At 33.9% G+C, this 25,226-nt stretch overlaps 1 protein-coding gene across 1 annotated transcript; it reads left to right on the forward strand.

Annotated features, from left to right (window-relative positions):
- The first annotated feature begins 394 nt into the window (after positions 1 to 394).
- Positions 395 to 5,112, forward strand: LOC149545209 (secreted RxLR effector protein 161-like). The gene is made up of 2 exons (XM_089793720.1): positions 395 to 737; positions 4,994 to 5,112. The coding sequence occupies exons 1-2, from the start codon at positions 395 to 397 to the stop codon at positions 5,110 to 5,112; spliced, it is 462 nt and encodes a 153-aa protein (XP_089649846.1).
- Positions 5,113 to 25,226: the final 20,114 nt, after the last annotated feature.

A 25,226-nucleotide genomic window follows, 5' to 3' on the forward strand; every position in this document is an offset into this window, starting at 1 on the left:
TCAAGGTTTTGTTCTCAAAGGCTAGGAACAAAAGGTATGTAAATTGGTAAAATCTTTGTATGGTTTGAAGCAAACACCATGTGCTTGGTATGAAAAATTGACTGAGCACCTCCTAAAATTAGAGTACAAGTATTTTAGTCTTGATGATGCAACTCTCTTTGTCAAGAAAAATTGTAGATCAATTGTGTATCTAGTTGTATATGTTGATGATCTTCTCATCATAGGTAATAATGATGGTTATATAGAATCCATTAAGAGAGAGTTGAAAAAATATTTTGATATGACTGACTTGGGATTACTTCATTATTACCTAGGTATTGAAGTGATTCAAAATCCTAAGTTCATTTTTATTTCTCAGAACAAATATATTGGAGAGTTATTATACAAATTTGGCATGAAAGATTGTAATTCTGTTTCTACTCCAATAGAGAAAAATATGAAGCTTTCATCCAATGAAGGAAATAGTTTTGAAGATCCAACCAAGTACAGGCAGCTTGTTGGAAGTTTGATTTATCTCACCACTACTCACCCTGACATTACCTTTGCAGTAGGAATTTTGTCCAAATTTATGCATAAACCATGTGAGGGTCATTGGATTGCAGCACAACGAGTTTTGAAATATTTAAAGGGAACTCAAACTCTTGGCATAAAATATTCAAGAGTTTCAGATTTCCATCTTGCTGGCTATGCTGATTCAGATTTTGATGGTGACAAAGAGCATGGGTTATCTACTTCTGGTTAGTTGATGACCCTAGGATCAACATCTATTACTTGGAGATCAAAGAAACAAACAATTCTTGCAGAGTCTACAACTGAAATAGAATATGTAGTAGTAGCTCAAGCTACAAAGGAAATTGGATGGCTGAGAAAAATTCTTGATGACTTGCAAGAAGCACATACAACTTCAACAACTTTATTTGTTGATAATAATTCTTCAATACAATTGGCAAAGAATCCTAAATTTCATGATCGAACCAAGCATATCAATACCAAATATCACTTGATTCGATATGATGTTGAGGCAAAAACTATACAGCTAAAACATTGTTCCACTGAAGAAAAAATTGCTGATATTTTTACTAAAGCACTGGGACGTGTTAAATTTGAACAATTTTGAATGCTACTTGGCATGACAAATATCCCTTCAGATTAAGGGGGGAATGCTAAATAATCATTTGGGATATGTTGTTTAGTTCAAGAAGTAGTCTAGCAGTTTGATTATGTAACGATTAATTTAGTTTTCTCAACTGCTAGAACAGTTTTTAGGTTGTATAAATTAATTGAATGTTTTTCAAATATGTTGTCATATTATCGAAAGATTATGCTCTGTATTAAATCCAAGAGTGATAAGAAATTGAGGTATCTATAGGATGACACATATGTAGAATGTCCTATTACATTAATGGAAAAATAGAATCTAGTAAAAAAACATTCTTTAATTTGTAGACATCCTATGAAGTGGTTCTCATTAGCAGAAACGTAGTTCATTGTAAAAAATGGGACCACCTATGGAAGAAGGATTGTCAAATGAAAGTCCAAGCCCTATTGTTAACCCATATTTTACTCTGGAGGAGGATGAGGAGAAAAGCGATCTTACTACTAGGCTTATTGCAACTTTGTAGGTTAGCTATACTAATCTTTGGGATACCATCAAATAATTGGAAAAGGAGCACAAAAGGTTGGACCCTTGAGAAATGTTCTTTGAAATGGGTCTCAACCTTGCTATTTTTTGAGAACAAATTACAAATACGGTGGGACAAATAAACTAGAACTTCAATGCTTTTGGGATATTTTTAAGGATAAAGGAAGTATTACATGAGGAATCATTGGTTTAGTTAGGGTTTATTTTGTAAAACATATTACCAAAAAGTGTATGAAATGTAACGGTTGGAATATTCTTGCTTCCTTTCTTAGGGAAACCACCACCATTATATATATATATATCTATATATATATATATATATATATATATATATATATATATATATATGTATGTATGTATGTATGTATGTATGTATGTATGTATGTATGTATGTATGTATGTACATACATACATACATACATACATACATACATACATACATACATACATACATACATACATACATACATACATACATACATACATACATACATACATACATACATACATATATATATATATATATATATATATATATATATATATATATATATATATATATATATATATATATATATATGAAGATGAGATGTAAAGAAAAACAAAGTATATAATACAAAGTAAATCCATTTTGATTGATATTTAATATTTTTGTTATTTTGGTGGCATGGTGTTTTCTTTTTTACTCTAATTATTTTACAATAACCAAATGATGTATTTAATTATCACTTTTCAATTTTGTGTGAATTGTAATGTAATTTTCTTGTAAGTGTTTACTGGTTAGTACATAGTATACATGCAAGCATGATTTGATGTTTGAAGTGATGAATTTTTGGGTTTTGTTTCGAGCCAAATGTCTTGAATGAAGCCTCAACATTCTTCAATTTTTTGGAATGGTGACACATCTCATTCCACTCTATACCACTTGTAGTGGACATCAAATAGATGTCTCATCACTTTCAGTTACATTCCCACTTTCATCAGCTTTGCACCCAATATAGTTTTTTTGGACAAACTTGCATTTATGCAAAAGATTTAATCATGTAAGATAATTGAACAAGAAGCCATAAGGAAAAATACTTATGAACCACAATTAAGATTAAAGAAATTTATAGCCACTAAACTTATTTATAAGCCATTTAACTTCTTCTTTCATCATTGCACATTGGATTTTCAGTAGTCACTAGTCTGGTAGTTGTAGTGCTCATTAAATTTTTGCTTGGTTTACTTGGTGTGGTAGAGTGATAGTCATTTATTGGTAGTCTATAGTTATTATTCTATAATTCATTAGTTTTTAAATTGTGAATCCGGATGGACACTCCAATTCACTTGACATGCCAATTGAAAGAGAACTAGAAGGCCTATTTAGGTGATGTACTAGATGAAAACCTCCTATCAATTTGTAAGGAGGTTGTGCCCACTATGGATTTCATTATTAATTCTATGAAAATAGTCATGGAGGACAAGTTTGTGGAGAATGAGAAAAGGTATTGTGTCAACATGAACCAAAGTCTCCTCTCACAAATATCCCAAACATAAAACTTTATGAAGCCTACAAAGCCTTCAATGCTCTTACAAGCACTTATGAGGGGTCTTTATGAGGATTTTATCCCTTAAGCCTCCCTTGTTGACTCATCCTTGCCCTTTCCTCCATCCACTCACCCTATGACATGTGTCACTCTATGATTTTCCATAAAGAAGCACAATCCATGTGCTCTCATCTAATGCAATCTAAGCCCTCCATGAGCTTTTCCTCATCCTTGCATCTTACCCTTCCATCCCTCAAGCCCTTAGCCTATAAATTGGATCCCTTCCCAAGCCATTTCAACACTATCCTTAAGCTAAAGTTACAATATCATTTTGAGAACAAACTCCATAGCTTTTACATACATCCACATCAAAATCCAAATCCTCCATGAAGCTATTTTGAGTATTTGAGCATACATACCAAATCTAAGCAAATAGACACATCCCTAAAACAAGAGAACAATCTCATTGAGAGAGCCCCTTAATGGCTCATATTCTCATTTGAGTTGTTTCCTCTTTGTCTCACTTTATGTTATGGTTAATAAGTTTTTAAATGCTTTTGATTTCTTAATCTAGTATTTCTTGCATGCTTATTTCTCATATACAGGATCAACAAGTCCTTCATGCATAGAAATATTTAGATCCTTCTTTAGGACTATTTTTGCATACATTTTCTCCCTATGTAATATCTCCAAGTGAGGGGTGATTGAGACTTGTATTTGCATCATTTTTTCTTTAATAGTGGCCTCTTTGGCTAATAATGTAGCTAATTCCCTCTGAGTGTGAAGCGTTTGAGAAAATTGCTTCTCACCATGTGCAAGATTTTAGGGTAGTTGCATACTAGAGAGCTTAAGTTTGCTCTCAAGGTTTAGAATTTTTGGATTTATATCTTGTGTGAACCTAGAAAAATTACACAATTTTCTATAAAGGAAAAAGATGTTCCCTAGTACAACCTAAGTTACCTTATCCAATTTCTTGGCTAGGTCAACCTGTCCCAAAATAATGTTGTTGGCTATCTTTTGGTTGACTTGGCCTAGAAAATTCTTCTCTGACCATTCCATGAGTTTTACATTTGTATCATGTCTTCATTATTTACTTGGTCAACTATATCAGATAATTGCTCAAGGATTGGCCTGTTTGAAGCTGGAGTTTGTAGGTTGAAGGCATCCATAAATATATCTTTGATCTCATTCATTGCCTACTTGTATTTGTAGTCTTTCATCAATGCCTCTTGCCTCCTTCTCGTATCCATTGCACTCTATATTTCATTCATCTATTCTTCAGTTAAAGTGCTTGAATCATAATAGGGTATTTGGATTTCTTCATCAAGCTTAGGAATACCATAATGAATGGTCCTAGCTACCCTAGTAGAACTTGAGCTTGGTGTACTGACTTGTAAGGTAAACTTGTCAGCACTCGGCTGCTAAACTAGTTTGGTAGGAGTTTTTGTTTCTGGCAATTTAACCAAAGTTCATATTATAGACTCCTCTGGTGAGATCGCGAACCCGCAGCCTCGGGAATGTAGAAAGACCAGCGGGAATGCCAGCAAACTAGATTTAATCAAATCACATGTCGATAAACCAAACCAATGAATCCGTCGGCAATCTTTCAATGGGAATGTGCCTAAGAATAGCAGGATCATCATTCTTGCCTTGCGGGAATGCTTACTTTTCCCATCTTAAACTTCTTAGAACTATAATAAAACTTTGTTCGCAAGATCGTCATTCTCACTTGCAGGAACGTTGTAAGGCCATAAATCCACGGGATCACTCTGTTAAAAAGAGCTCTTGAGTTTTTGGCTTGTGGTTTTAATTTTTTTAACAGTCTTTCCTGTCATTCCCGCGATCCAGATTCATGGCGAGATTGTCATTCCCGCGAATAGGAACTCTAGTGGGATTGTGAACCTGCTTGTGAGAATGTGGGTAGCCTCGTGGAAATGCTGATTCTCGCATTTTTTCTGCAGGAACGCTCCCTGTTTTGTTGGTCTAGTTATAGTCATTGTCACTTGTCTTTGCAAATTGAAAAACAATGAACTTTTATGTCTAACAACCCCACTTTTAAATATATTTTAAAATTTTAACTATGCTAAATTAGAATGATTTAACTATAATTTATTAGGTCCTTAATTATAGCTTAGTATAATTATTTAAGTAATTTTCTAACACAATATTCAAAATATAAAATATTTATAAACTACTCTATTTTCATATAAACTTAATATGTGATAAGAATATACTATCACCATTCTACACAATCTACAAACCAATTGAAGAAGCATTTCTTCTCAGCAATCATGCCCATCTCAAACTCCTTTTTCATTTCACCAACAAATTCTTCACTTGCTTCATCATCACCTCTAAAGATTATGTAATCCACAGATACTTCAAAAAATCTATAAACCATTCTCAATTCCCTTCATATATGGGTTACTATTCCGAGCACCTCTTGAAAATCCTAATTTTGTCAAATATATATACAACATCACATACTAGGCTCTAGGTACTTGTTTCAATCCATGTATAATTCTATCTTCACATTACAAATCATGTTTGCTTAAATTATTAAAGAAAACCCTTGAGGCTACTAAATGTAACCTTCTTCTTCAAGTTCTCCATTCAAGAATGTTGATTTCATATGCATCTGATACACTTTATATTTCTTGTCCTTGGGTCTAGGAACTAATTCCCATTTATCATTCTTCTCAATCTAATCTAAATATTCTCTCATAGATTAAATCCAAAAGTCATCTTTACTAGCTTCATCTATACTTTTGGGATATATTTGGAAAATCAAACATAGTTCTTTTCTTTACACTTTGTTCCCTTTCATCATTCCTTTATCCTTGACATCAATAATCTTATCAAGAACATGATCTTTTATCAGATTCTTATTAGGTGTCACTTTTCAACTCTTACTTCTCAGATTAATACCTATAAACAACTATCTAGTGCTACATCTTTTCCAAATACAATCTCTCTTCCAAATATAATCACTTCATTCTCTCACTATACTTCTACTTGACCAAATATTTCTCCAAACTCAATACCATATTTGCATAATTGCATCGCATAAAAATCTATTAGATCACTTACTCACTTATAATTCACAATCAATTTTCAAATATTTATACTTAACCACAAGGAAAACAACTTTCATTTATACCAAGTCCTTAGATTAATTATTGAGTTTTCTTTGAGACTTTCTCAATTTACAATTTCAATTAGACCCCATTAATATAATACAATATATCTTACATTACATTTTTTCGTAATTATGTAACACTTTCAGCTCATAATCATAAAAAAATTTCATATGTGCAACCATACACTTTACTAGATCAACCATGCCATCATTGTCACATCTTCAACCTCTAACTAATTGCACTTAACTAGATTCTATCTCTATTAGGACCTCTGTTTATATACTATCTTAAATAAATTTTGAATAACTCTCACCACTTGTTGACTTTCTGCATGCATACTTAACCATGTTTTTGGGACACTATATGGAACACATCCTCAACTAAACATAATGTCAGCTACGATTGCTAAACCTAATGAATTCAATGTATGTTTTCTTCTTCCTAAGTCTTCATAGAATAACTAGTATGTTGACATCAATCAAAAATATTTAAATGAATGCAATATGTAATCATGCTAACAATCTCTCAAATGCTCCAGTAGTGCTTGGATACTCCCCCATAGGAATATCATAACCATTAATGCTAACAAAAATTGGTGTCATCAAATTGGCCAAGAATCGAGTTTATCATAACAGGACCATGCACTTTGAATTGAAACAACATTTCATTAGAGATTCGATGCAATAAAAAATGGTTGAATTGAAGTACATCAACACAAATGAGAAAAAAACATAGTTATCTTTATAAAGGCTATTGCAAAGGATCAGTATTTTTACACTCAGATTGAATTGTTCGCCCGTTTAGCATCAAAGCGGAGTATGAATATTGATTTTTACACTCAGATTGAATTGTTTGCCCGTTTAGCATCAAAGCGGAGTATGAATATTGATGTCGTGCATGAGAAATTACATGAAACCCATACTTCAATTCCACCACATAACACAATCAGTAGATTCAACATGAAATTCAAACTTCAATCTCACCACCATCTTAGTTTAGGATGGAGTAATCGATCCATTGTTATTGGGGATTTTTTTGTACTTTTTAAATCAGTCTTTGCTTCACTTCCATCACCAGTGTAGGGTAAAATAAGGTATAGGTTGTAGTTTTTGTTGTTTGAACTTCTGTAAGGAGCAATTATCTGATAGATTGCCACTGTAGGTTTATGGAGAGCATAAATTTTTACTTGTTTTTTTCTAACAAAAGCATCACTGCTGTAATACATTTGTAATTAGATGTTCTACAATAAAGAAGATTTGAACTCTTCTCTAAAAACCATAGTTTTCTATATTAGGAGAAACACAGGTTTTTTTGTTCTTTTAATTGTTTTTGGGTATTGTTTTTTTTTTCCTTTTTTTGGTTGTTGTTTCTCCTTCTACAGTTTTTTTTAAAGGATTATACGGAGAAGCTCAAATCTATTAGATTACTTTTGTAGGGTTGTAACAGAATAGACAAACAATGAGTAAATATTTATAATTTCATCAATGCATTAAGGAAACTTATTGTTCTTTGCTTCATGATTTTATTCCACAAAAAATTCCTTAGAAGGTCCCTGTAATATGCCTTCATTTGAGGTGATTTGTGAGTGATTGACATGGGAAACAAGCTAACGTAGATAGATTCTTGTTTTTTTTAAAACAAATCTCACGTATTTGTTGCCTGGCCATCTATTACGAAACAAAAGTTAAAGGGATAGCACAAAGGTTCATAATCTAATAAGACACCTTGAAAGTCTCATGGACACAATTTCACTTTTTTCATCTCTTCCAAAAGTTGATCTGAGTGCAGAGGACAAGAAACGAAATAGCATAGCAAAACTTTCTTAATGACCATGAGTATTGAGGGATGATAGATGAAGAGATTTTTGTGGAAGATGTTGATAATTAATGCTATGAAAAAATAGAGTTTTTTCTTACTAGGATTTTAATTAGTTTTTTAAGTTTTTATGCAAATAAAGAGTCAGCTGAAATATGTATATATTCAGGATTTAGTTCTATTTGTTTATAGTTTTATACTATAGCAAGTGAAACTTGTCTAGGTACATGTGTATCTATTTTTTTGCTTGTTTTCTTGGTTGATTTATAAATAGTGATAGACTATTTAACTGAGAAAAAATATATTTTTAAAAATGAAATAGAGAAGAGGTAAGAAGTCAGAGAGGAAGAATCAACATACTAAGACTTTGAGTAGTGTAGTAATTTATTTTTTTAAATGATTGACAATAAGGGTTCCCTTAGAAAATGATGAAAGTTTTCACACGGAAGGTGAGGCCTATGAATCTTGATAAGAGGTGACTGACTTAAAAATGTAACTAAAGATGGAATGGAAGTTTCTTAAATGTGTGGGATGGCTTAAACATCATTCACTAAGGCTATTTCTAAGTTAAAAGTGTTAAATAGTCAAAATTGACTTATTTATTCAAACTTAATTTTTCCATTCTTGTGTCATGTTTAAGGGTAGCCAGATCTATAGAGTCTATTAGATGTGTCTAAAATCTAACATTTGCAAAATCCAATGTTCTATTTCCAAATAGGATAATTTCAATGCAGTGATAGACCTCTATGAAAAAATTAATAAGATCATAGCTGATAAATTGTGGATAAAAATGATCTATTAAATATGATTCCTAAAAAATTGTCAGAATCTTAATAGAATTGTTTTTTCTTCTCCACTCATTATTCACACCAGGGCTATATAATTTATACTTTCAACACATCTCATTTATCTAATGAGGATTGTATTCGATTTATGTAGTTGGCTTCAGAATTACTCAAAGCATACAAAATAAAATCTATTCATCCAATCCATAGAAAAACCTATGGTTTGAGAAGTCGAAATAGAAATAATGTTGGAGTTACAGAAATTTCAACCTTTCCAAGTCAAGCCTGTATACCTGTACACAAGTCACTAACTCCTATGGACTATTTCTTAGTTTCTGTTGAATAGCTTCGTACAAAATTGTTGAACACTTAGATTTGTCATTCAAACAATAATCCAAAAGGCTATTATAGATGCTAAAAAAATCCATGTAGCAATAATATAACCTCTAGCCATATTTATCTCCAGAATATCCATACGATGTGTTGTTGAGAATTTTACCAAAAATTGCCTATAACATATAGATTCCGATGTCAATCTTGCAAGTACAGAATCTTGAGCTGACAATTCGTATATTGAATGATCACTTTTACTGAAAAAATTACCTATAATATATAATTTTATAATATGTAATTTTTCTTTCAATTTATTGTAATTTAAACAATAAAACATATTAATACTATAGACAAATTTATTGGAAAAGTTCAAAAAGTGTTACAATATCTTAGCAATTTATTTTCTTTTCTAATAATCCAAAATCAATATGTTCCACACATAACTACAATGCAAAAAGCATAATATCAAAATATTATGACTGATTACTGTTCTTAAATTTCTCCTAGTCCTCTTCTAAATCTCTTTAATCTCTTGACCATGTTCGCCTTCTTCCTTAATGTCAGTATACATCTTCTCAGTATTGTTCTCCTCCTCTTCATGCTCTTTCTCTTGATTAACCTGCAAAAATAAAGATACTAATATTACACCCATATAAGGAATATAAACTATAAATTCTTAATACAGGTCTTTTTAATTTAAAAATAATCCAATTGAAAAGTTCGATACAGAGACTAAGAGAAGGTACAGAGGCAGAAGAAGAGCTGCTTGGCTGATGGGCTTCTCCTTCATCATGGAAGAGCTCCACGACGGGAGGAAAGTGAACCTTTTTTTCCTCTTCGTTTTCTTTCTCAGGCAGACTAAAGAGTCCATCACTCTTCTGATCTGCTTCATTTGTCTCCACTAGTATTTCATTCAGAGCAATACTTTCCATCAAATCTCCTTTCTCTGTATTTCCTTCAATTTCGCTCGAGTGTTTGTGCTCCTCCATCGAGCTCACAGGAAATGAATGCTCATTTGTTGCACATTCACTTTTCTTGGCAAGCAGACAACTATACTTCTGCTCTCCTTCATCTTTCTCCACTATTATTTCACTTCCATTTCTTTCCGCCATTACTATACTCGACTCAAGTACTCAACAACACAAAAAGACAATAGCTGAAAGAGAATGATGAAATGGTTGGAAGTGAAGGTAGATTTATAGTACTGGAGGATGTGCTCCGGGTGAGTATTAATGTGGCAGATATATTGTCAGCTGCGGGAATGCATGGACACTACAGAAACGAAGCACTATATTTGGCCTTTGCATTGTAACGTTCATAATAAAGACAATAATGGTGTAACGCTCAGACTAATCCAAAATTGGGATAAATCAATGAAGTCATGGTGGCTCATAAATTACAGAGAATGTGATACTCTGGTGCATAGCTATAATGTACGAACAACTTTGATAAGAAAATGGTTAGGAGGAGATGGATGGAGAATGGGTATGATTAAGGGGAGAAATAGTTAATTATGGTAATTTTGGAAAATTGTATTTATACATGTTATTGTTTAGTATGTGGGAGATGATATTTATAGCAAGTTAATTTGAGATAGTTTTATATTATTTAAATTTAGTTTTTCTGTGAAATTTATTGATTCGATTTTATCACAATTAGTTTACAAAAGTCTATCTTTAATGAGAATGACTGAAATAAAAGAAAAAAGGAAATGAGAATGACTGAAATAAAAGAAAAAAGGAAATACAAGTTTCAAAAGAATGCAATATGGTAAACTTTCTATTACAACGTTGAAATAATTTCTAAATTAAAATTTAGAGTGAGATTTTTTAACACTAATTTATAGAACCTACCACATTATAATTATTAATTCTTCTTGTTCATTATTTTATTTTATGAGTGATCTTGGAAGAGATATATATTAAAAAAAGAAAAATTATTAGTGGAGTTGGTTCTTAGTAATTATTCATCATTTTCATCTCACTTCAAAGTTTTCTTTTAATTTTTTCACAAAGAAAAAAAGAGTTAGAATTTATGCTTTCTCCTAAATTAGACATTGAACAAGAATATTCAGTTTCGTAATTTAATAAAAAATTAGGTCTTTGAACAATAATATTTAGTTTTTAATCAAAAATTTGTTTAGCATTGAAGTTGTTGGAAATTTGTTCAGCACTTCCCTTAAGATTTGTGACAAGGGCTTAACCGCCATCTACATGCTATAAGTTGAGTGGTCATATCATGCATTGAAAAATTGGTATTTTGGTGAATGGAAACCCCACTCTAACAAGTGGTATCAAAGCTTGATGACAACTTCAAATTCTCAGACCCTCAGGTAATGTTGAGAGGGAGATTGTTGGTTCAACGCTCCCTACAAGATTCATGACAAGGGCTTAACCATGGTAAAAGATGCTTAGGGAATCTGCTAGAGAAAATGTAGGTAGCTAAGATAATCTAAATAATAATAAGTAGGTGGTAGTGATTGAAAAAAAAGAAGCAATACATTTGGTGTTAATTGTGTATAATTGTAAACAATTTCAAAGGAAACCCCACTCTAACAAGTGGTATCAAAGCTTGATCATAGCTTCAAATTCTCAGATCCTTAGGTAATGTCGAGAGGGAGATTTTTTGTTCAATGCTCCCTGCAGGATTCGTGACAAGGGCTTAACCATGGTATAAGATGCTTAGGAAATCTGCTAGAGAAACTATAGGTAGCTAAGATAATCTAAATAACAATAAGTATGTGGTAGTGATTGAAAAAATAGAAGCAATACAGTTGGTGTTAATTGTGTATAATTGTAAACAATTTCAAAATATTTCACCTTATATTTCTAGTTCCAATTCTCACTCTATTACCTTGCATACATTTTAAAATTTTCAATGATTCAAACTCATTTTAGCATCTTCTTATTTTGGATTAATATACTTTTCACATATGACATATCCTAAGTAGTTGTGTTTTGTATATATATATTTTTTTGATGGAGGGTTCAAGCCTGTGAGGCCAAGTTAGTGAGGCATGAAGCCTGTGAGCTACTAACTAGCGAAGGCCACCACATAGACTTTTTAGGAACCCAATACGGGCCCACTCATGCCTAAAACCTCTTCATCCTAGAGCCAAGAACTAAGGGGCATCCACGCTGTCAAAATCACCCGGGGCATGATCCTGACCTCATCTCTTATGATGTTGGAGCCGTACGCTCAGCAAGACTTAATGTCTAGTGGGCTCTTTGTGAGCCATTCAACTTCACCAGTAGACCAAAGACCCATTGACTATTTTTTATATTTTAAAGCCTTAAGAGTTAGGAAATTAAAAAGAAAATAAATGGAAATGAATTTGATGGAAAATTAAATGTACTATTACAATTTTTTTTGGTTAGTGGGAAGTTCATAAAGTTTTGAACTAATTGATAACTTGGTTAAAATTGCACTATGCTAGAAAGGTAACATGGTTCCATATGTTTTTTACTTCTTCCCTTTTGTTAAAGGTTTTAATGTAGATTATTCTTCATGATAGTAGAGTTTCTTTATCTAAACTCTTACATGGTATCAAAGTAGTCAAATTATTTTAAAATAAAATATATAATGGATTAGTCATTTTAAAGGAACATTGTGTAACTTAAATTTTTTTCTAAAAGGTAAATATATAATAATTATTAAATATTTTGTATGCTTAAAAGTAAAATATTAAAAAGGAAGTAAAGATAGATTAATGGTTAAGTTATTACTTTACTATAACACCCCTACCTCCTTGAGATGACTAAGAGCATAGCTACAAAAAATGTAAGAAACAAAAGGGAAACTAAAATGAAAAAAGAACTTGGGTCTCAATAGCTTTGCCCAATCAGGTGTCCAATCACAACCAAATCTTTATAAAGTGGAGAAATAGAGAAAATCACCTTTAAAAAAAAAAAAAAAAAAACGTTTTCTCCAAAAAGAGAGAGAAAAAATGTTGAAACAATAAAATGAAGAAAAGAAAGCCTCATCAAGAACCCCCATGGAAAAAAATCACCTCAACATTAGAATGAAAATGAATATAGTGTAAAAATGCCAATGGTTTAGTAAAGACTATTGCAAAGTGGTCTAGTGTACATATCTAATACAAATTGAGAGAACTATCCTAAATCCATTGTCTGATGAAGTGCATGTTGATCTCAATATGCTTAGTCAACTAATGTTTCACTACATTTACGGAAATGTAGACGACTCTTTGATTTTGGTGACAAAAAATAGTGGGACTATCAAGAGAAAACACAAAATGAGTCATCAACTATTGAAGCCATGAAATATCCTGATAATATTAAACCACTCATCATACTTAACCTTGATATAGATAAAATAATATATAAGCATGGTACTTGAAAGACCATGTGATACGATTAGAAACCAAGAAAAAATATGAAGCCAAAAGTACACTTCAAATCATTTACATTGGCAACCTTAATATGAGTAGGTGAAGCCAATAATGTTAGGGGTTCCTAATGTAAAAAAAATTCCATATTGTGTGCAACCTTAAAGTGCCATGAAGGGTTTCATTTGTATAGTCATATGATATGTAGTATTGTAACAATACCCACAAAGATATATCCATCTGAACCAAGCTCGTTGTTGATCTACCACATAATTCCTCAAATACCCTTCCACCCATTTGTTTAGAATCTCAGTTTGACCATCAGTCAGTGGGTGATAACTGGTGCTAGGTGTAAGCTCAGTGGCACACAACCGAAATATCTACTGCCAAAAGTGACTCATGAAGCAGCTATCCCTATCACTCACAAAGCTCTGAGGCAAACCATGTAATCTAAAAACCTCCCTAAAAAAGACCTCTACCACATGAGTTGCTGAGTATGTAATAGCGATAGGGAAGAAGTGAGCATAATTTTTTAGCCTATCCACCACCACATAAATACAATCGTGCCCCTAGGCCCTGGGCAAGCCCATGATAAAATCCATAGAGATGCACTCCCACTTCCTATCAAGAATAGGAAGTGGTTGTAGGAGTCCTGCTGGATAAGTGTGCTCTTGTTTGTTCTACTAGAAAACTTGACATTCACACACATACTACAAAACATCAGACTTAAGTCCCTTCCAAGTAAACTACTATCGTACTAACCTATAAGTCTTGAAATAATCAGGATGGCCTACTGTAGGTGAATTATGGAATTCTCTCAAAATCAACTACTTCACTTTCGATCCTAGGACTAAGTAAATCCTGTTCTTGTAAATGATCAAATCATCTACAAGAGTGTACCTAGTGTCAATCACTTTTCCCTCCACTATATCAGAGGCCCATGTGTCTTTGGTATTATCTGCTACAATCAAGTGTCACTAGTCCTCTAATATCTGAATCATAGAAGTGAGGTGTGGCCTATGGGATAAAGCATCTACAATAATATTCTATGTCCCCTTAACATAGGTGATATCAAAATCATAGGCTTCTAACTTACTCACCCACTTTTTTTGACTATCATTCAGGTCCTGCTGTCTCAAAAAGTGCCTCAAACTATTATGATCAGTTTTAATACAAAATTTTTTGCCCACAAGATTCTACCTAAATTTGGCCAAGGCATTGATGATGGCCAACATCTCGTTATCATATATGTTGAATGATCTCTCAAGCCCTCTGAGTTTCTTGCTCTCATAAGCTATAGGATGCTTGTCCTGCATGAGTACAACACTAACTCCCTCTCTAGAAGCATCACATTGAAGCTCAAATGGCTTTGTGAAATCAGGCAATGCTAATATTGGGCATGTAGTCATTATTTCCTTGAACTACATATAATAGTTTTGTGCCTCTCGAGTCCACAAAAATTCCCCTTTATTTAGCAAATCTGTCATGGTTGTTGCATGTCATGAGTAGCCACTAACAAACCTGCGATAGAATCCACATAGACCAAGGAACCCCCTTAACTATGTAAGGTTTTTTGGTGGTGGCTAATCAACAATAGTGTAGATCTTTTCACGATCCATTCGCACTCCTTCTACACTAATGATCTGTCCAAGATACAATAGTTCTATCATCCCCAAATCACATTTGGACTCCTTGGCATATAAGGACTCCCTCTGTAAAATTCTCAATATTGTCTCCAAGTGCTCTAAATGTTCCTGCCATGTCCTGCTATAGATCAAATATCATCAAAGAACACTAGCACAAATTTCCTCAACTGATGGTGGAAGACCTTGTTCATAATGGACTGAAAAGTGGCAGGTGCATTAGTCAATCCAAAAGGCATGAGTACAAACTCAAAATGCCCACAATGACATCTGAAAGCAATTTTTTCAATATCCTTCTCTCGAACTCTAATCTGGTGATAGCCTGATCTCAAATCATTTTTTGTGAAATAAAAAGCCCCATGCAATTTTTATATCATCTCATCAATGCGTGGGATGGGATATTTGTTCTTTATAGTTCTCTTATTCAACACCCTATAATCAATACACATTCATAGAGTTCCATCCTTCTTTTTTACCAATACAACAGAAGATGCGAAAGGTGACCTACTTGGTCTAATGTGTCCCATTGCTAGAAACTCCTTGATGGTCCTCTCGATCTCATCTTTGAGTCATTTATGGTGCGGGTATGGTGTGATCATGACAGGCTTAGCACCTTCCTCTAGCTCGATAATGTGCTCTATACGTCTGTCTAGTGGCCTACCTAGTGGAATCTCATTGAATACCTTCTCATACTTGATTTGCAATTTCTAAACATCTGGATGATATTCAGTCTTATGTTGCTCCTCTTGGGTAGGCATCAAGGTGCATATTGCTGCCCACTCTATATTATTATGCCTGGCTAATCTCTCCAACCACCTAAATGAGATAGTCCTAACATCACCATTATGGATATCCTTCAGCACACGAGTCCTGCCATCCACCATGAATCATATCTCCATATCCTCCAATCTTAGGGTGACCTCCTTCAAAGAATGTAGCCACTACATCCCAAGTACTATTTCCATGTCACCCATGTTGACCACATGATAGTCTACCTTAAACTCATAGTTGTTCAGGCACAAAGGTAGATCTCCCACCATCCTGTCACAATGAAGAGTATATCCATCAGCTACCTTGACTCTTAGCCCCTCAAACTCCTCAGTAATGAGTCCATGCCTCTCCACAAATCGTGCATCAATGAAATTATGCATGGAACTTGTATCTAATAGAGTAATAACCTTCTTTCTGGCCAAGACTCCTTGAAATCTAAAAGATCCCTCTCTTTGAATACTAGATAGATGTGCTTCCTGTAAATGTAGCTCTAAAGCCTCTTTTTTCTCAGCACTATCTGCCTGTTGTTCACCCTCTGCCTCATTAGGATCCTCATCATGGTGCTCTAAGATGTCTGAATCTGAACCTTCATAATAAGCCCACATTGCCTGATTAGCCTTCCCCTTAGGCCTCATAGGACAATCATGACCAAACTCATGGGGACCTTTGCAAAAAAAGCATACCTTCTTCCTATGCAGGTCATTAAGCTTTTCCTTATCCCAAGGTGCTGTTGGCTTTCCTTTTGAGTCACTAACCTTCTCTTTACCCTTGTTGAATTCCCCTTTGTTATCTCTAAATGATGAAGAACCCTTTGAACTAAACTGGTTTGCTGGAGGTGCAAGTTCCATACTGTGGGCTTTCTTCATGGCTTCCTATAATGTAGGAGGATCAAAAGCCTTTACCCACCCCTTGAGTGGTTCAATTGATCCCTTTGTGAATAAAATGACTAGCCTCTATTCTAAAATGTTAGGTACTATGACTGCAAGATTCTGGAAGTCATTGATAAACTGTTCTAAGCTTCCCAACTGTCTCAACTGGGCTAACTGCTAGAAATAAACTTCAGGATTTTTTTTTATCAAACCTTTCTATCAATCTATCCACAAACTCTTGATAAGTGGTTACCTAATTGTGTTGCAATGTGATCATGCCATGTTACCACCAATCATGTGTTTCCCCATCTAAGTGTAAACTGGCATACTTGAGCTCTTCAAATTTTGTCATAGTCTTCAAAGATAGGAAAATATCCACCTTATGAATCCAAGCACGAGCATTCATTTTTCCACTGCCATCAAATCTGGGTAATGCCAACTTGTTGGTGACCTGTTGCAACTCACTGTGTTTATCTGCCTACTTTTTCCTGGCAGCTCTTTAGTTTAGGTACCTATCAAGTGTCCATCCATCCTATACATATCTTGGTAATGAATCCTACTCATTCCTCTCTTGTACTACCAGCATATAACCATCAGAACATAATTAACCCCTAATTCTTTTTAAAACAAAAACAAAAGTTTATACTATAATTATTATAGTAACTACATGCTTTAAAGAAAATGCTTGTTAAAAAGAAACATAAGTTTATACCATAATTCTAAAAGTAACTACAAGGTTTAAACAAAATGTCTATTAACAAGTTGAAGTCACTTAACAAAAATAAAGGCACGACAACCTTAAAACCAAAAAAGTCTATAAACTAGTAGATTAACAGCATACAAAAATAAAAGAAGGGGGAAGCCCTTAAGATTTCTTGACCTTCTTCTTCCCCAGAAGGACATTTTCCTAGTCTTCTGCCAGGAAGTCAAAAAGTAGCTTGGAGTCCTCCCTAGGTAGGTCCCCTTTGGCATCCTTCAACAGGCACAAAGTGGTAGTCACAGCATGAGTGACTTTAATTGTAAACTTGGTTAATATTCCCATTCTTTTCTCTAGCACCTGGATCTCTCCTAGCTCATTAATAGCCTTATTTGAATCACCTAGATGTTTGTCCCTGCCAGCCTGAGTATCCTACACAACAAGGGGGTTAGTGGCTTTTTAGAACCTACCTTAATAGGGGAGGAGATCGTAATGGGGGTAAGCATCATGTCCACCAGTTTGGGGAATTGATCTTTTATTAGGTCCACACACCTAGGCACAACCATTTCTGAGACATGTGACACCTCCTTATTCTCCTTACGATTACCTGAGTTTGACTTGGAGGAATAAAAAATCTCCGTTTCAACCTCCTTTGTACCTCCCACTCCAAACTTAACAATTTTCTCCTTCATTCTTCTTTTGTCGTAGGCTGAATGCTCAGAATTTGATTCCTCCTCCTGTGAGGCTCCCTCCCTCAACTTCCTCATAGCCTAAGACTTAGCCAACCTCCTCCTTCCCCCTCTCCTCTCATCCTCTGACTTTTTCTGCATTTTCTCCTTACCTTTTCCATTTTTCCCCTTGGGGGAGGCATTCACTAGGGACCCACTAGGAGAGGGCTAAGGGGTAGGGGCTCTAGGACTTGTAATCCTAAGGGGGACCATTTGGGACTTGAGGTTCAGGTGAATAGGAAAATCAACTTCCACAATCCTTGCGGGGACCAGGACAAGGTGAAATTGGTACAACCTAAAAATTAAACCCTAGTGTAGAATAGTAAAATTAACCCCCCTTCTTATTTTGTCTTTCACATCAACAACATTATCCTCAAGATCATGCAGCAGGAAGAAGGGAAGTGAAAGAAAATTACGGTGTCAAAAATGATTAAGAAGAGGAAAATGGTAGTAGTAGAAAACATACCTTCCTTATAGGATAAGATATTTCATCAAAATCAGAGAAATCTCATTCCATGGGTTAGGCAGTTTCCCCCTCATGAAACCCCTCTATGCCGAACCGGTTCCTCACCCTCCACAAAGAAACGTTGCAGACTTGTTTCATCAGTCACCCATGTCCCCTTCTACAATTTTCTTCCCCTCATTGGCATGCCCATCACCATAGCAATCACCTCCTCTAAAATGTGAAATGAGATACCATTAATTATCACTTTTTGATTCTCCCATGAGTTAGTAAATTGCATAGAACAATTTGCATCGTGACCATTGAGAGTCTCCATGAATGGAACAAAACCACCCTCCTTTAGTATGTACCATACGAGGGGCTTCCTCACACTATCATCGATCATTGTCGGTTCAATGTGCATCAGGTCATCTCCCATCTCTGTAATTTTTTTCTCTCTCATCTCTCTCTATTCAAATCCTATTCCCTAAAAAATACTTCACTCTTAGAAAGGTAAACCCTTAAATAGAGATGATAATTACAATTAATAGTAATAATGGATACTACCAAATTGGTGAGAAAGATCATGAGTCAGCCACCAAATATTTCCCCCTATTTTTCCCATCATTCCCAACACATCACAAATCTATAAAAAAAAATCCTTTTTTTGCATGACTTATGATGATCGATAAAGGGAAATGAATAAAAAATCCCCCTTTTCAAACTTTTAATTTTTGGGCCATGAGTTAAAATTATTGCCCGTACCTAAGAATTTTCTCCTTACCTCATAAGTATCAAGTACATTTCATCCCCGCCAGCTCAATAGCATTATATAAAGTAACTAGCTAGGATTCATCATTATTTATTTCTTTATTCACTAACTCCCTCACCAAATTTGGCAGAGCATTTAAATTCCTCCAACCTCTTAGCCCTTCTAGCTTTAAGCCAATCGTCGCCATACCATCAACCACACTATTTCCCTCCCAAAAAATGTGATTCAAATCAAACCTATTGAGGGTGGCTAATAGGTACTTGATATCATCAATAATACTTTTGATAGCCCATCCATCCTACATATTGCCTTTAATAGTCTCAATAATGACTTTAGAATCACCTTTAACTTGCACATCATGCCATCCCTCACTCAAAGTGAACTTTATACCCTGGTACAGAGCCATCACTTCTACAACATTATTTGAAACTTTCCCTAACGGACCAACATAAGCCAACAACATCCTTCCCTTATAGTCCCTAACAATCCCTCCCCCTATTGATCCCTCCTTTTTAGTAGCACCATCAAAATTAAGTTTGACCTAGTTAGTAGGTGGGGGTTTCCATCGAGTTCTCTTTCTAGCCATAAGATTAGAGTTTTCAATCTCCATAATCCCATCCATCAATGACCAAAACTTCACAATTCTAACCTCTAGGGTAGAAGGGGGGAACACTGGTTTTCTCCAATTGCTGCATCTAATGTTATCAACAATCAATTTGAAGACCATATCAACCATGACCTTCACCTCCCTTTCCTCATTTTTGATTGCCCTGTTATTTTTCTCCTTCCAAATACACCAACACAAAAAGGGGGAATAATCTTCCATAAATTGATAAGCAGGGGGTGGGTGAAGGGGCCCTGCCAGTTCACCAAATGCCCCATATCCTCGTTGAACACCCAATTCACCTCTAACTTTTGGAGAATTTTCCCCACACCTTAGATGCAAAGCTGCAATGTAAGAATAGGTGGTTGATGCTCTCTTCCTCTCTCTTGTACATACAACATCTATTAGGTAATTGGAACCCCCTCTTCCTCAAGTTGTCAATAGTGAGAATTTTCCCATGGACAGTGGTCCACCAGAAAATGTTGATTTTTAGGATTAGATGGTTAAACCAAACATTTCCCTAGTCATTACGTTCAAGAGATTTATCGAACATTTTCTTGTAGGTAGGTTTACCTGACAATTCCCCAACCAAGGTGGCCCTCCAAATGAATTCATCAGTCTTATCTCTTCCCAGGATCCTGTACTCTTCCAGCAAAGAATTCAGCTCATCAATCAGGGCCCTTCCTATAAAATCATTCCATTGCAACCTTATCTTCTTCCATTTTCTTCCTAGGCCAATATAATCTGCAACCATTCTACCCCGCATGTCTTCGAGGTTATATTAGAGAGACAGGTATGTGTAGTATCATGGTGTGCCAAAATGTGACAATATAAAAAATTTGTAGTTCTAAAATATCTCAAACCATTTCAAAATCTATTCCAACTTTTTTCCCATCCACCCTAATGCTAAATGAAAACAATTAATATCTTGTTTTTATGTGATATTTTTCAGTAATGTATGCAAAATCCTTCCTTCTATTGTTCCATGTAAAATTTCCATTATTGGTTGGAATGTCTATAATATTATGCTTATCAAACCATGCTTTAAAATCCAAAGATGATTGCCAGAGATGTTGAATACCACATACTTTTTCTTCTAGGTCTAAAATTGTGTTAAAATCACCTCCTACCAGAAAAGATTTTTCTTGAAATTCATAAATGAAAGAGCTAATTTCATCCTAGATGACTCTTTTCCCTACATGGCTATTCAGGCCATATATATTAATAAACACAAAATGCAAGTTTGATTTAAGACTCTGTACACTTACACTTATCCAATTATTACTAAATTTTAAATAGTGTATGCCTACCTTCCTAGGATTCCAAATTAAACTTAGACCCCCTAATGTGCCTATAGACTCTTGAAAGATGGAACCCAAAAGACCTAGCATCTTATTTAATTTGATACCTTCTACCTTATTTAACTTTGTTTCCTATACTAAAATGATTTCTGATTCAAAGGTTTTAAGATTTTTCTTTAGTAACCTTTTCTAACAAGGGGAATTTAAGCCACTAGCATTCCATGTAGTGATCCTTATGATTCCTTGAGAAGGCACTTCCCCTTCTTGGTATTTATTAGCTGATCTACCTTTTTCTATTCTCTGCTAAGTTAATCTACTTCCCTGAGTTCCTTCAGTAATTTCCTATCTCTTTTCCCTTTCATTCTACTATATTTAGGTGAATTGAATCCTTCTTGATTCATCTGGATCCCGAGGTGCTCAATATTATTTTTTGCACTTTGTATAGTAGAGATCTTGTAGTTATTTTCTTGCTCTATTACAATTCCATATATGTGAGTCTATCCCATGATATTGTCCTCAATCTCTATTTTTAATAAATGTCTTTGTGAATCTTTAGCTGAATAATTGTTACCTCCTAATTTAAGGAGTCTTTCAATTAATTCCTCCTCCTAAGTTTTTGAGCTATTATCCCAACTGAATACCTGGATTAACTCATCAATCAATTGATCAAGATCCTTATCTTCTAGATCTAAGGTATCCAATGTTGGATCCATAATGATATCCTTATTTAAAAAAAAAATTGAACTTCTTTTGCCAAGGAGCTATCTATACTTTTATTATTGCACTTTTGATCTTTTTGACTACCATCTGGGGTAAAAGGAGAACTAATAATGGCTAATGGAGTTTTCCAAAACTTGGAAGAACTAATATCAACCTTTTTTCTAGGAGTAGTATTTCTATCTTTTGTGATCTACTTCTGACACTATTCTATATGGATATCTTCCTTTATTAGTTTATAAATTTCATCTCTATTTGTATTTGATTCAAAAAGAAAGGAATTCTCCAAGTTCTCTATGTTATCTTTTTCAGGAACCCATACTACCTTATTTTATGTTGGTATCTCTTTATCTAGTTCTTCCTCTACTGTTAGACTTAACTGATTAATTGGAGCTCTTTTGCAAGAGTAGTTTATGATTTGTTGTTCTATATTGGTGGGACCAGACGACTTTAATCCCCTTTCACTATTAGTAGCCTATTCTTGAATCTGTTATGCCTTTGTCTCACTATTTTTCATATCTTCCCCTTCATCTAGTATCATCCTTTGCCCTAGATTTCTCTTTGAGACTTTTTGCTTCTTTTTAGATCTCCATTTAGTTGAAACATCTTTCTTTTTTATCCCTTAAAGACTCTCTTTGTGATCAGCCACTATGATGGATTTCATTCTTACATCAGGTTATGGACTATTCTTATATTGTAGATCAAATTGAGTGTAAATCTTTCCATAAAATTGTGAGGATGTGATTGAATCTAAGGATCTACTTCCTAGCTTCTTTTTCTAAGTACTTATCATGGGAAACATACTCTAAAAGTCTAAAGTGAGAGGTAGATTTTTAAAACCTATTCCTTTATTATCCTATACCTTTATAATTTCTAAAATTTCCCCTTTGAATGTTTGTAAAATTAAATCATAAGATGCCTTCTTTGTTATCACATTTTTATGTACAAGAAGAGATTGATTAATCTTTGTTCTAATCAGCAATTTTGCATTGTTGAAATACTAAAAGGAGGCATCTATCCCTATGAACTCTCCTATAGTAGACCCTATTGATTTGAGAATCTCAATCTGATTCAACTGCAGTGGTAAAGCCTAGATGTTGAACCATATTGGGCACCTAAAATATATCCCTTCTATCTTAAAATTTGGACTCCATTCTACAAATTTGACAGCATGTCCATTGAAAAAACATTCTGATACATTAATAATTTTTTTTTAATAACTTCATCCATACAATGCAAATATAGTGTTTTATCTAAATAGTAAGAGATACTTACCTAGTCATGATAGTTTTCTTCTAACCAAATTGAGAGAAAGAACAAGTCCTATTAGGGCCATTCCATACGGTGAAAATTCCAACTTTTGGCATTCACACCATGCGACTTCAAATTAATCATTGTGAATGAAGATGGAGTTATCCTCACAAGCTAGATTGGCCTTAGAATCTATATTTCCCTTAGGGTTTGAAGAATTCCTATTAACCCTCTTCGTGGATTCCTAGTGTGGAGGGATATAGGGATACAGAGACTTATCATGGGACTCAACCGATCTGAGGAAATTGGAATGACAAGGAGTGGAAGATACTGACATATCAAACTGTAATTGAGGTAGCTCTCAGGGGTTGAGGTGGGCATACTTTGTAAGATTAAAGACCCTAAATTGATCATTCAGACTCTCAATAGTAAAAATTGACTGGGGATGAAAGTTACCAAATAATTTTGATGTGTTATGGATGGATTTAGCCTGATAACTCTTTGGCCTAGGACTTCTTCCACAAATTGCCTCTTGCTATGGATTTGATTCGTAGATATGCTAGCTCTATCTCTTTTTTTCTTCCAAATTTGCCAAGATGGAAAACTTATTCACAATCTTGATTGCATATTGTGATTGTGGTAAATCCCAAGTACCCTTAGAGGCCTACTCTGATTTTTTCACAAGAATGCCAAATTTTGCCATAATAAAGCTAAAGAATAGTTACTATATTTATCAATTATTATTAATGTTAAGAATATTTTCTTATAAAAATCATAGTATTATTAATCATATATTGAAAAAGGGACATAATGTAAGGAAAAGTCAAGATATATAGTTGGAAGTGATAACATTTTTAAAAATATAGTCAAAGGGGAATTAAAATATGAATATATAGATGGAAATAGGAAAAATATGAGAGGAGATATAAAAAATAGATAAAAATAAATAACTAATGTAGTTATTGATTGGGGTAAGCTTAAATCTTTTTTAAAATTTCATATAGAAAATATGTGTTGATCACTATGTAAATAAAATTTAGAAATAACAGAACAAATTTTATTCCTATGTCCTTATACAGAGGAATGATGGTATTGGCTTTGTTAGAAGTTAAATTGATCCTCTCCCTTCCCAAAGAATCTTGAAATTCATTTGATTGGATGGCCAAATGGGAGAAAATTTAAAATTTATAGCAAACTATGGAATATCTAGAAAGAAAGGAATATGCATATATTTGTAATTGGGAACTTAATTCCCCTATTTTCTTAAAAAAGGGTTAAGCATGTATAAAAAAAGTTATGGACAATAGTTTAAGAAGACTAGTAAAAGAGGAAGGCTCCTCTCTAATGGGATGAAGAGATGAGAAGAAATTGGACCAATCTTATCAACCCTCCATTGATTTTTAGAAATAAAATGCTCCAAGTAAGGAAAGATTCTAGATGTGAACTAGCCCCATCTGTAATTTCCCCATCCTCTTAGCATCTTAGTGGAGTTAATAGCCTTTACATTCTCCAAAGACTAAGCGGATAACTAAGGAAACATTGATTAAGTTAATTTCTTATAAAGTCACTAAATAAATTAAAATAAAAAGGTGACTTTTTATTTAATTGATTTAATTTTTTAGAAGTACAATTAATTATTGTCTTGTAATGGAGAAGCTTCTAGATAGTGCATTTTCTAGAAATACAACTAATTATTGTATTGGAAAGGGGAAGCTTCTAGAGAATGCAATTAAATAATATTTTATTTCCTTCTAGAAGGGTGAAGGAAAAGAATAAATAGAGGTGAGAGCTTCATTGCTAATCATTTGATTATTGTGAATTGCATTTGATAAGAACTTG

Source organism: Cupressus sempervirens, chromosome 7, assembly GCF_028749045.1.
Source record: "Cupressus sempervirens isolate cs-2001-9-10 chromosome 7, ASM2874904v1, whole genome shotgun sequence".
Taxonomy (NCBI): domain Eukaryota; kingdom Viridiplantae; phylum Streptophyta; class Pinopsida; order Cupressales; family Cupressaceae; genus Cupressus; species Cupressus sempervirens.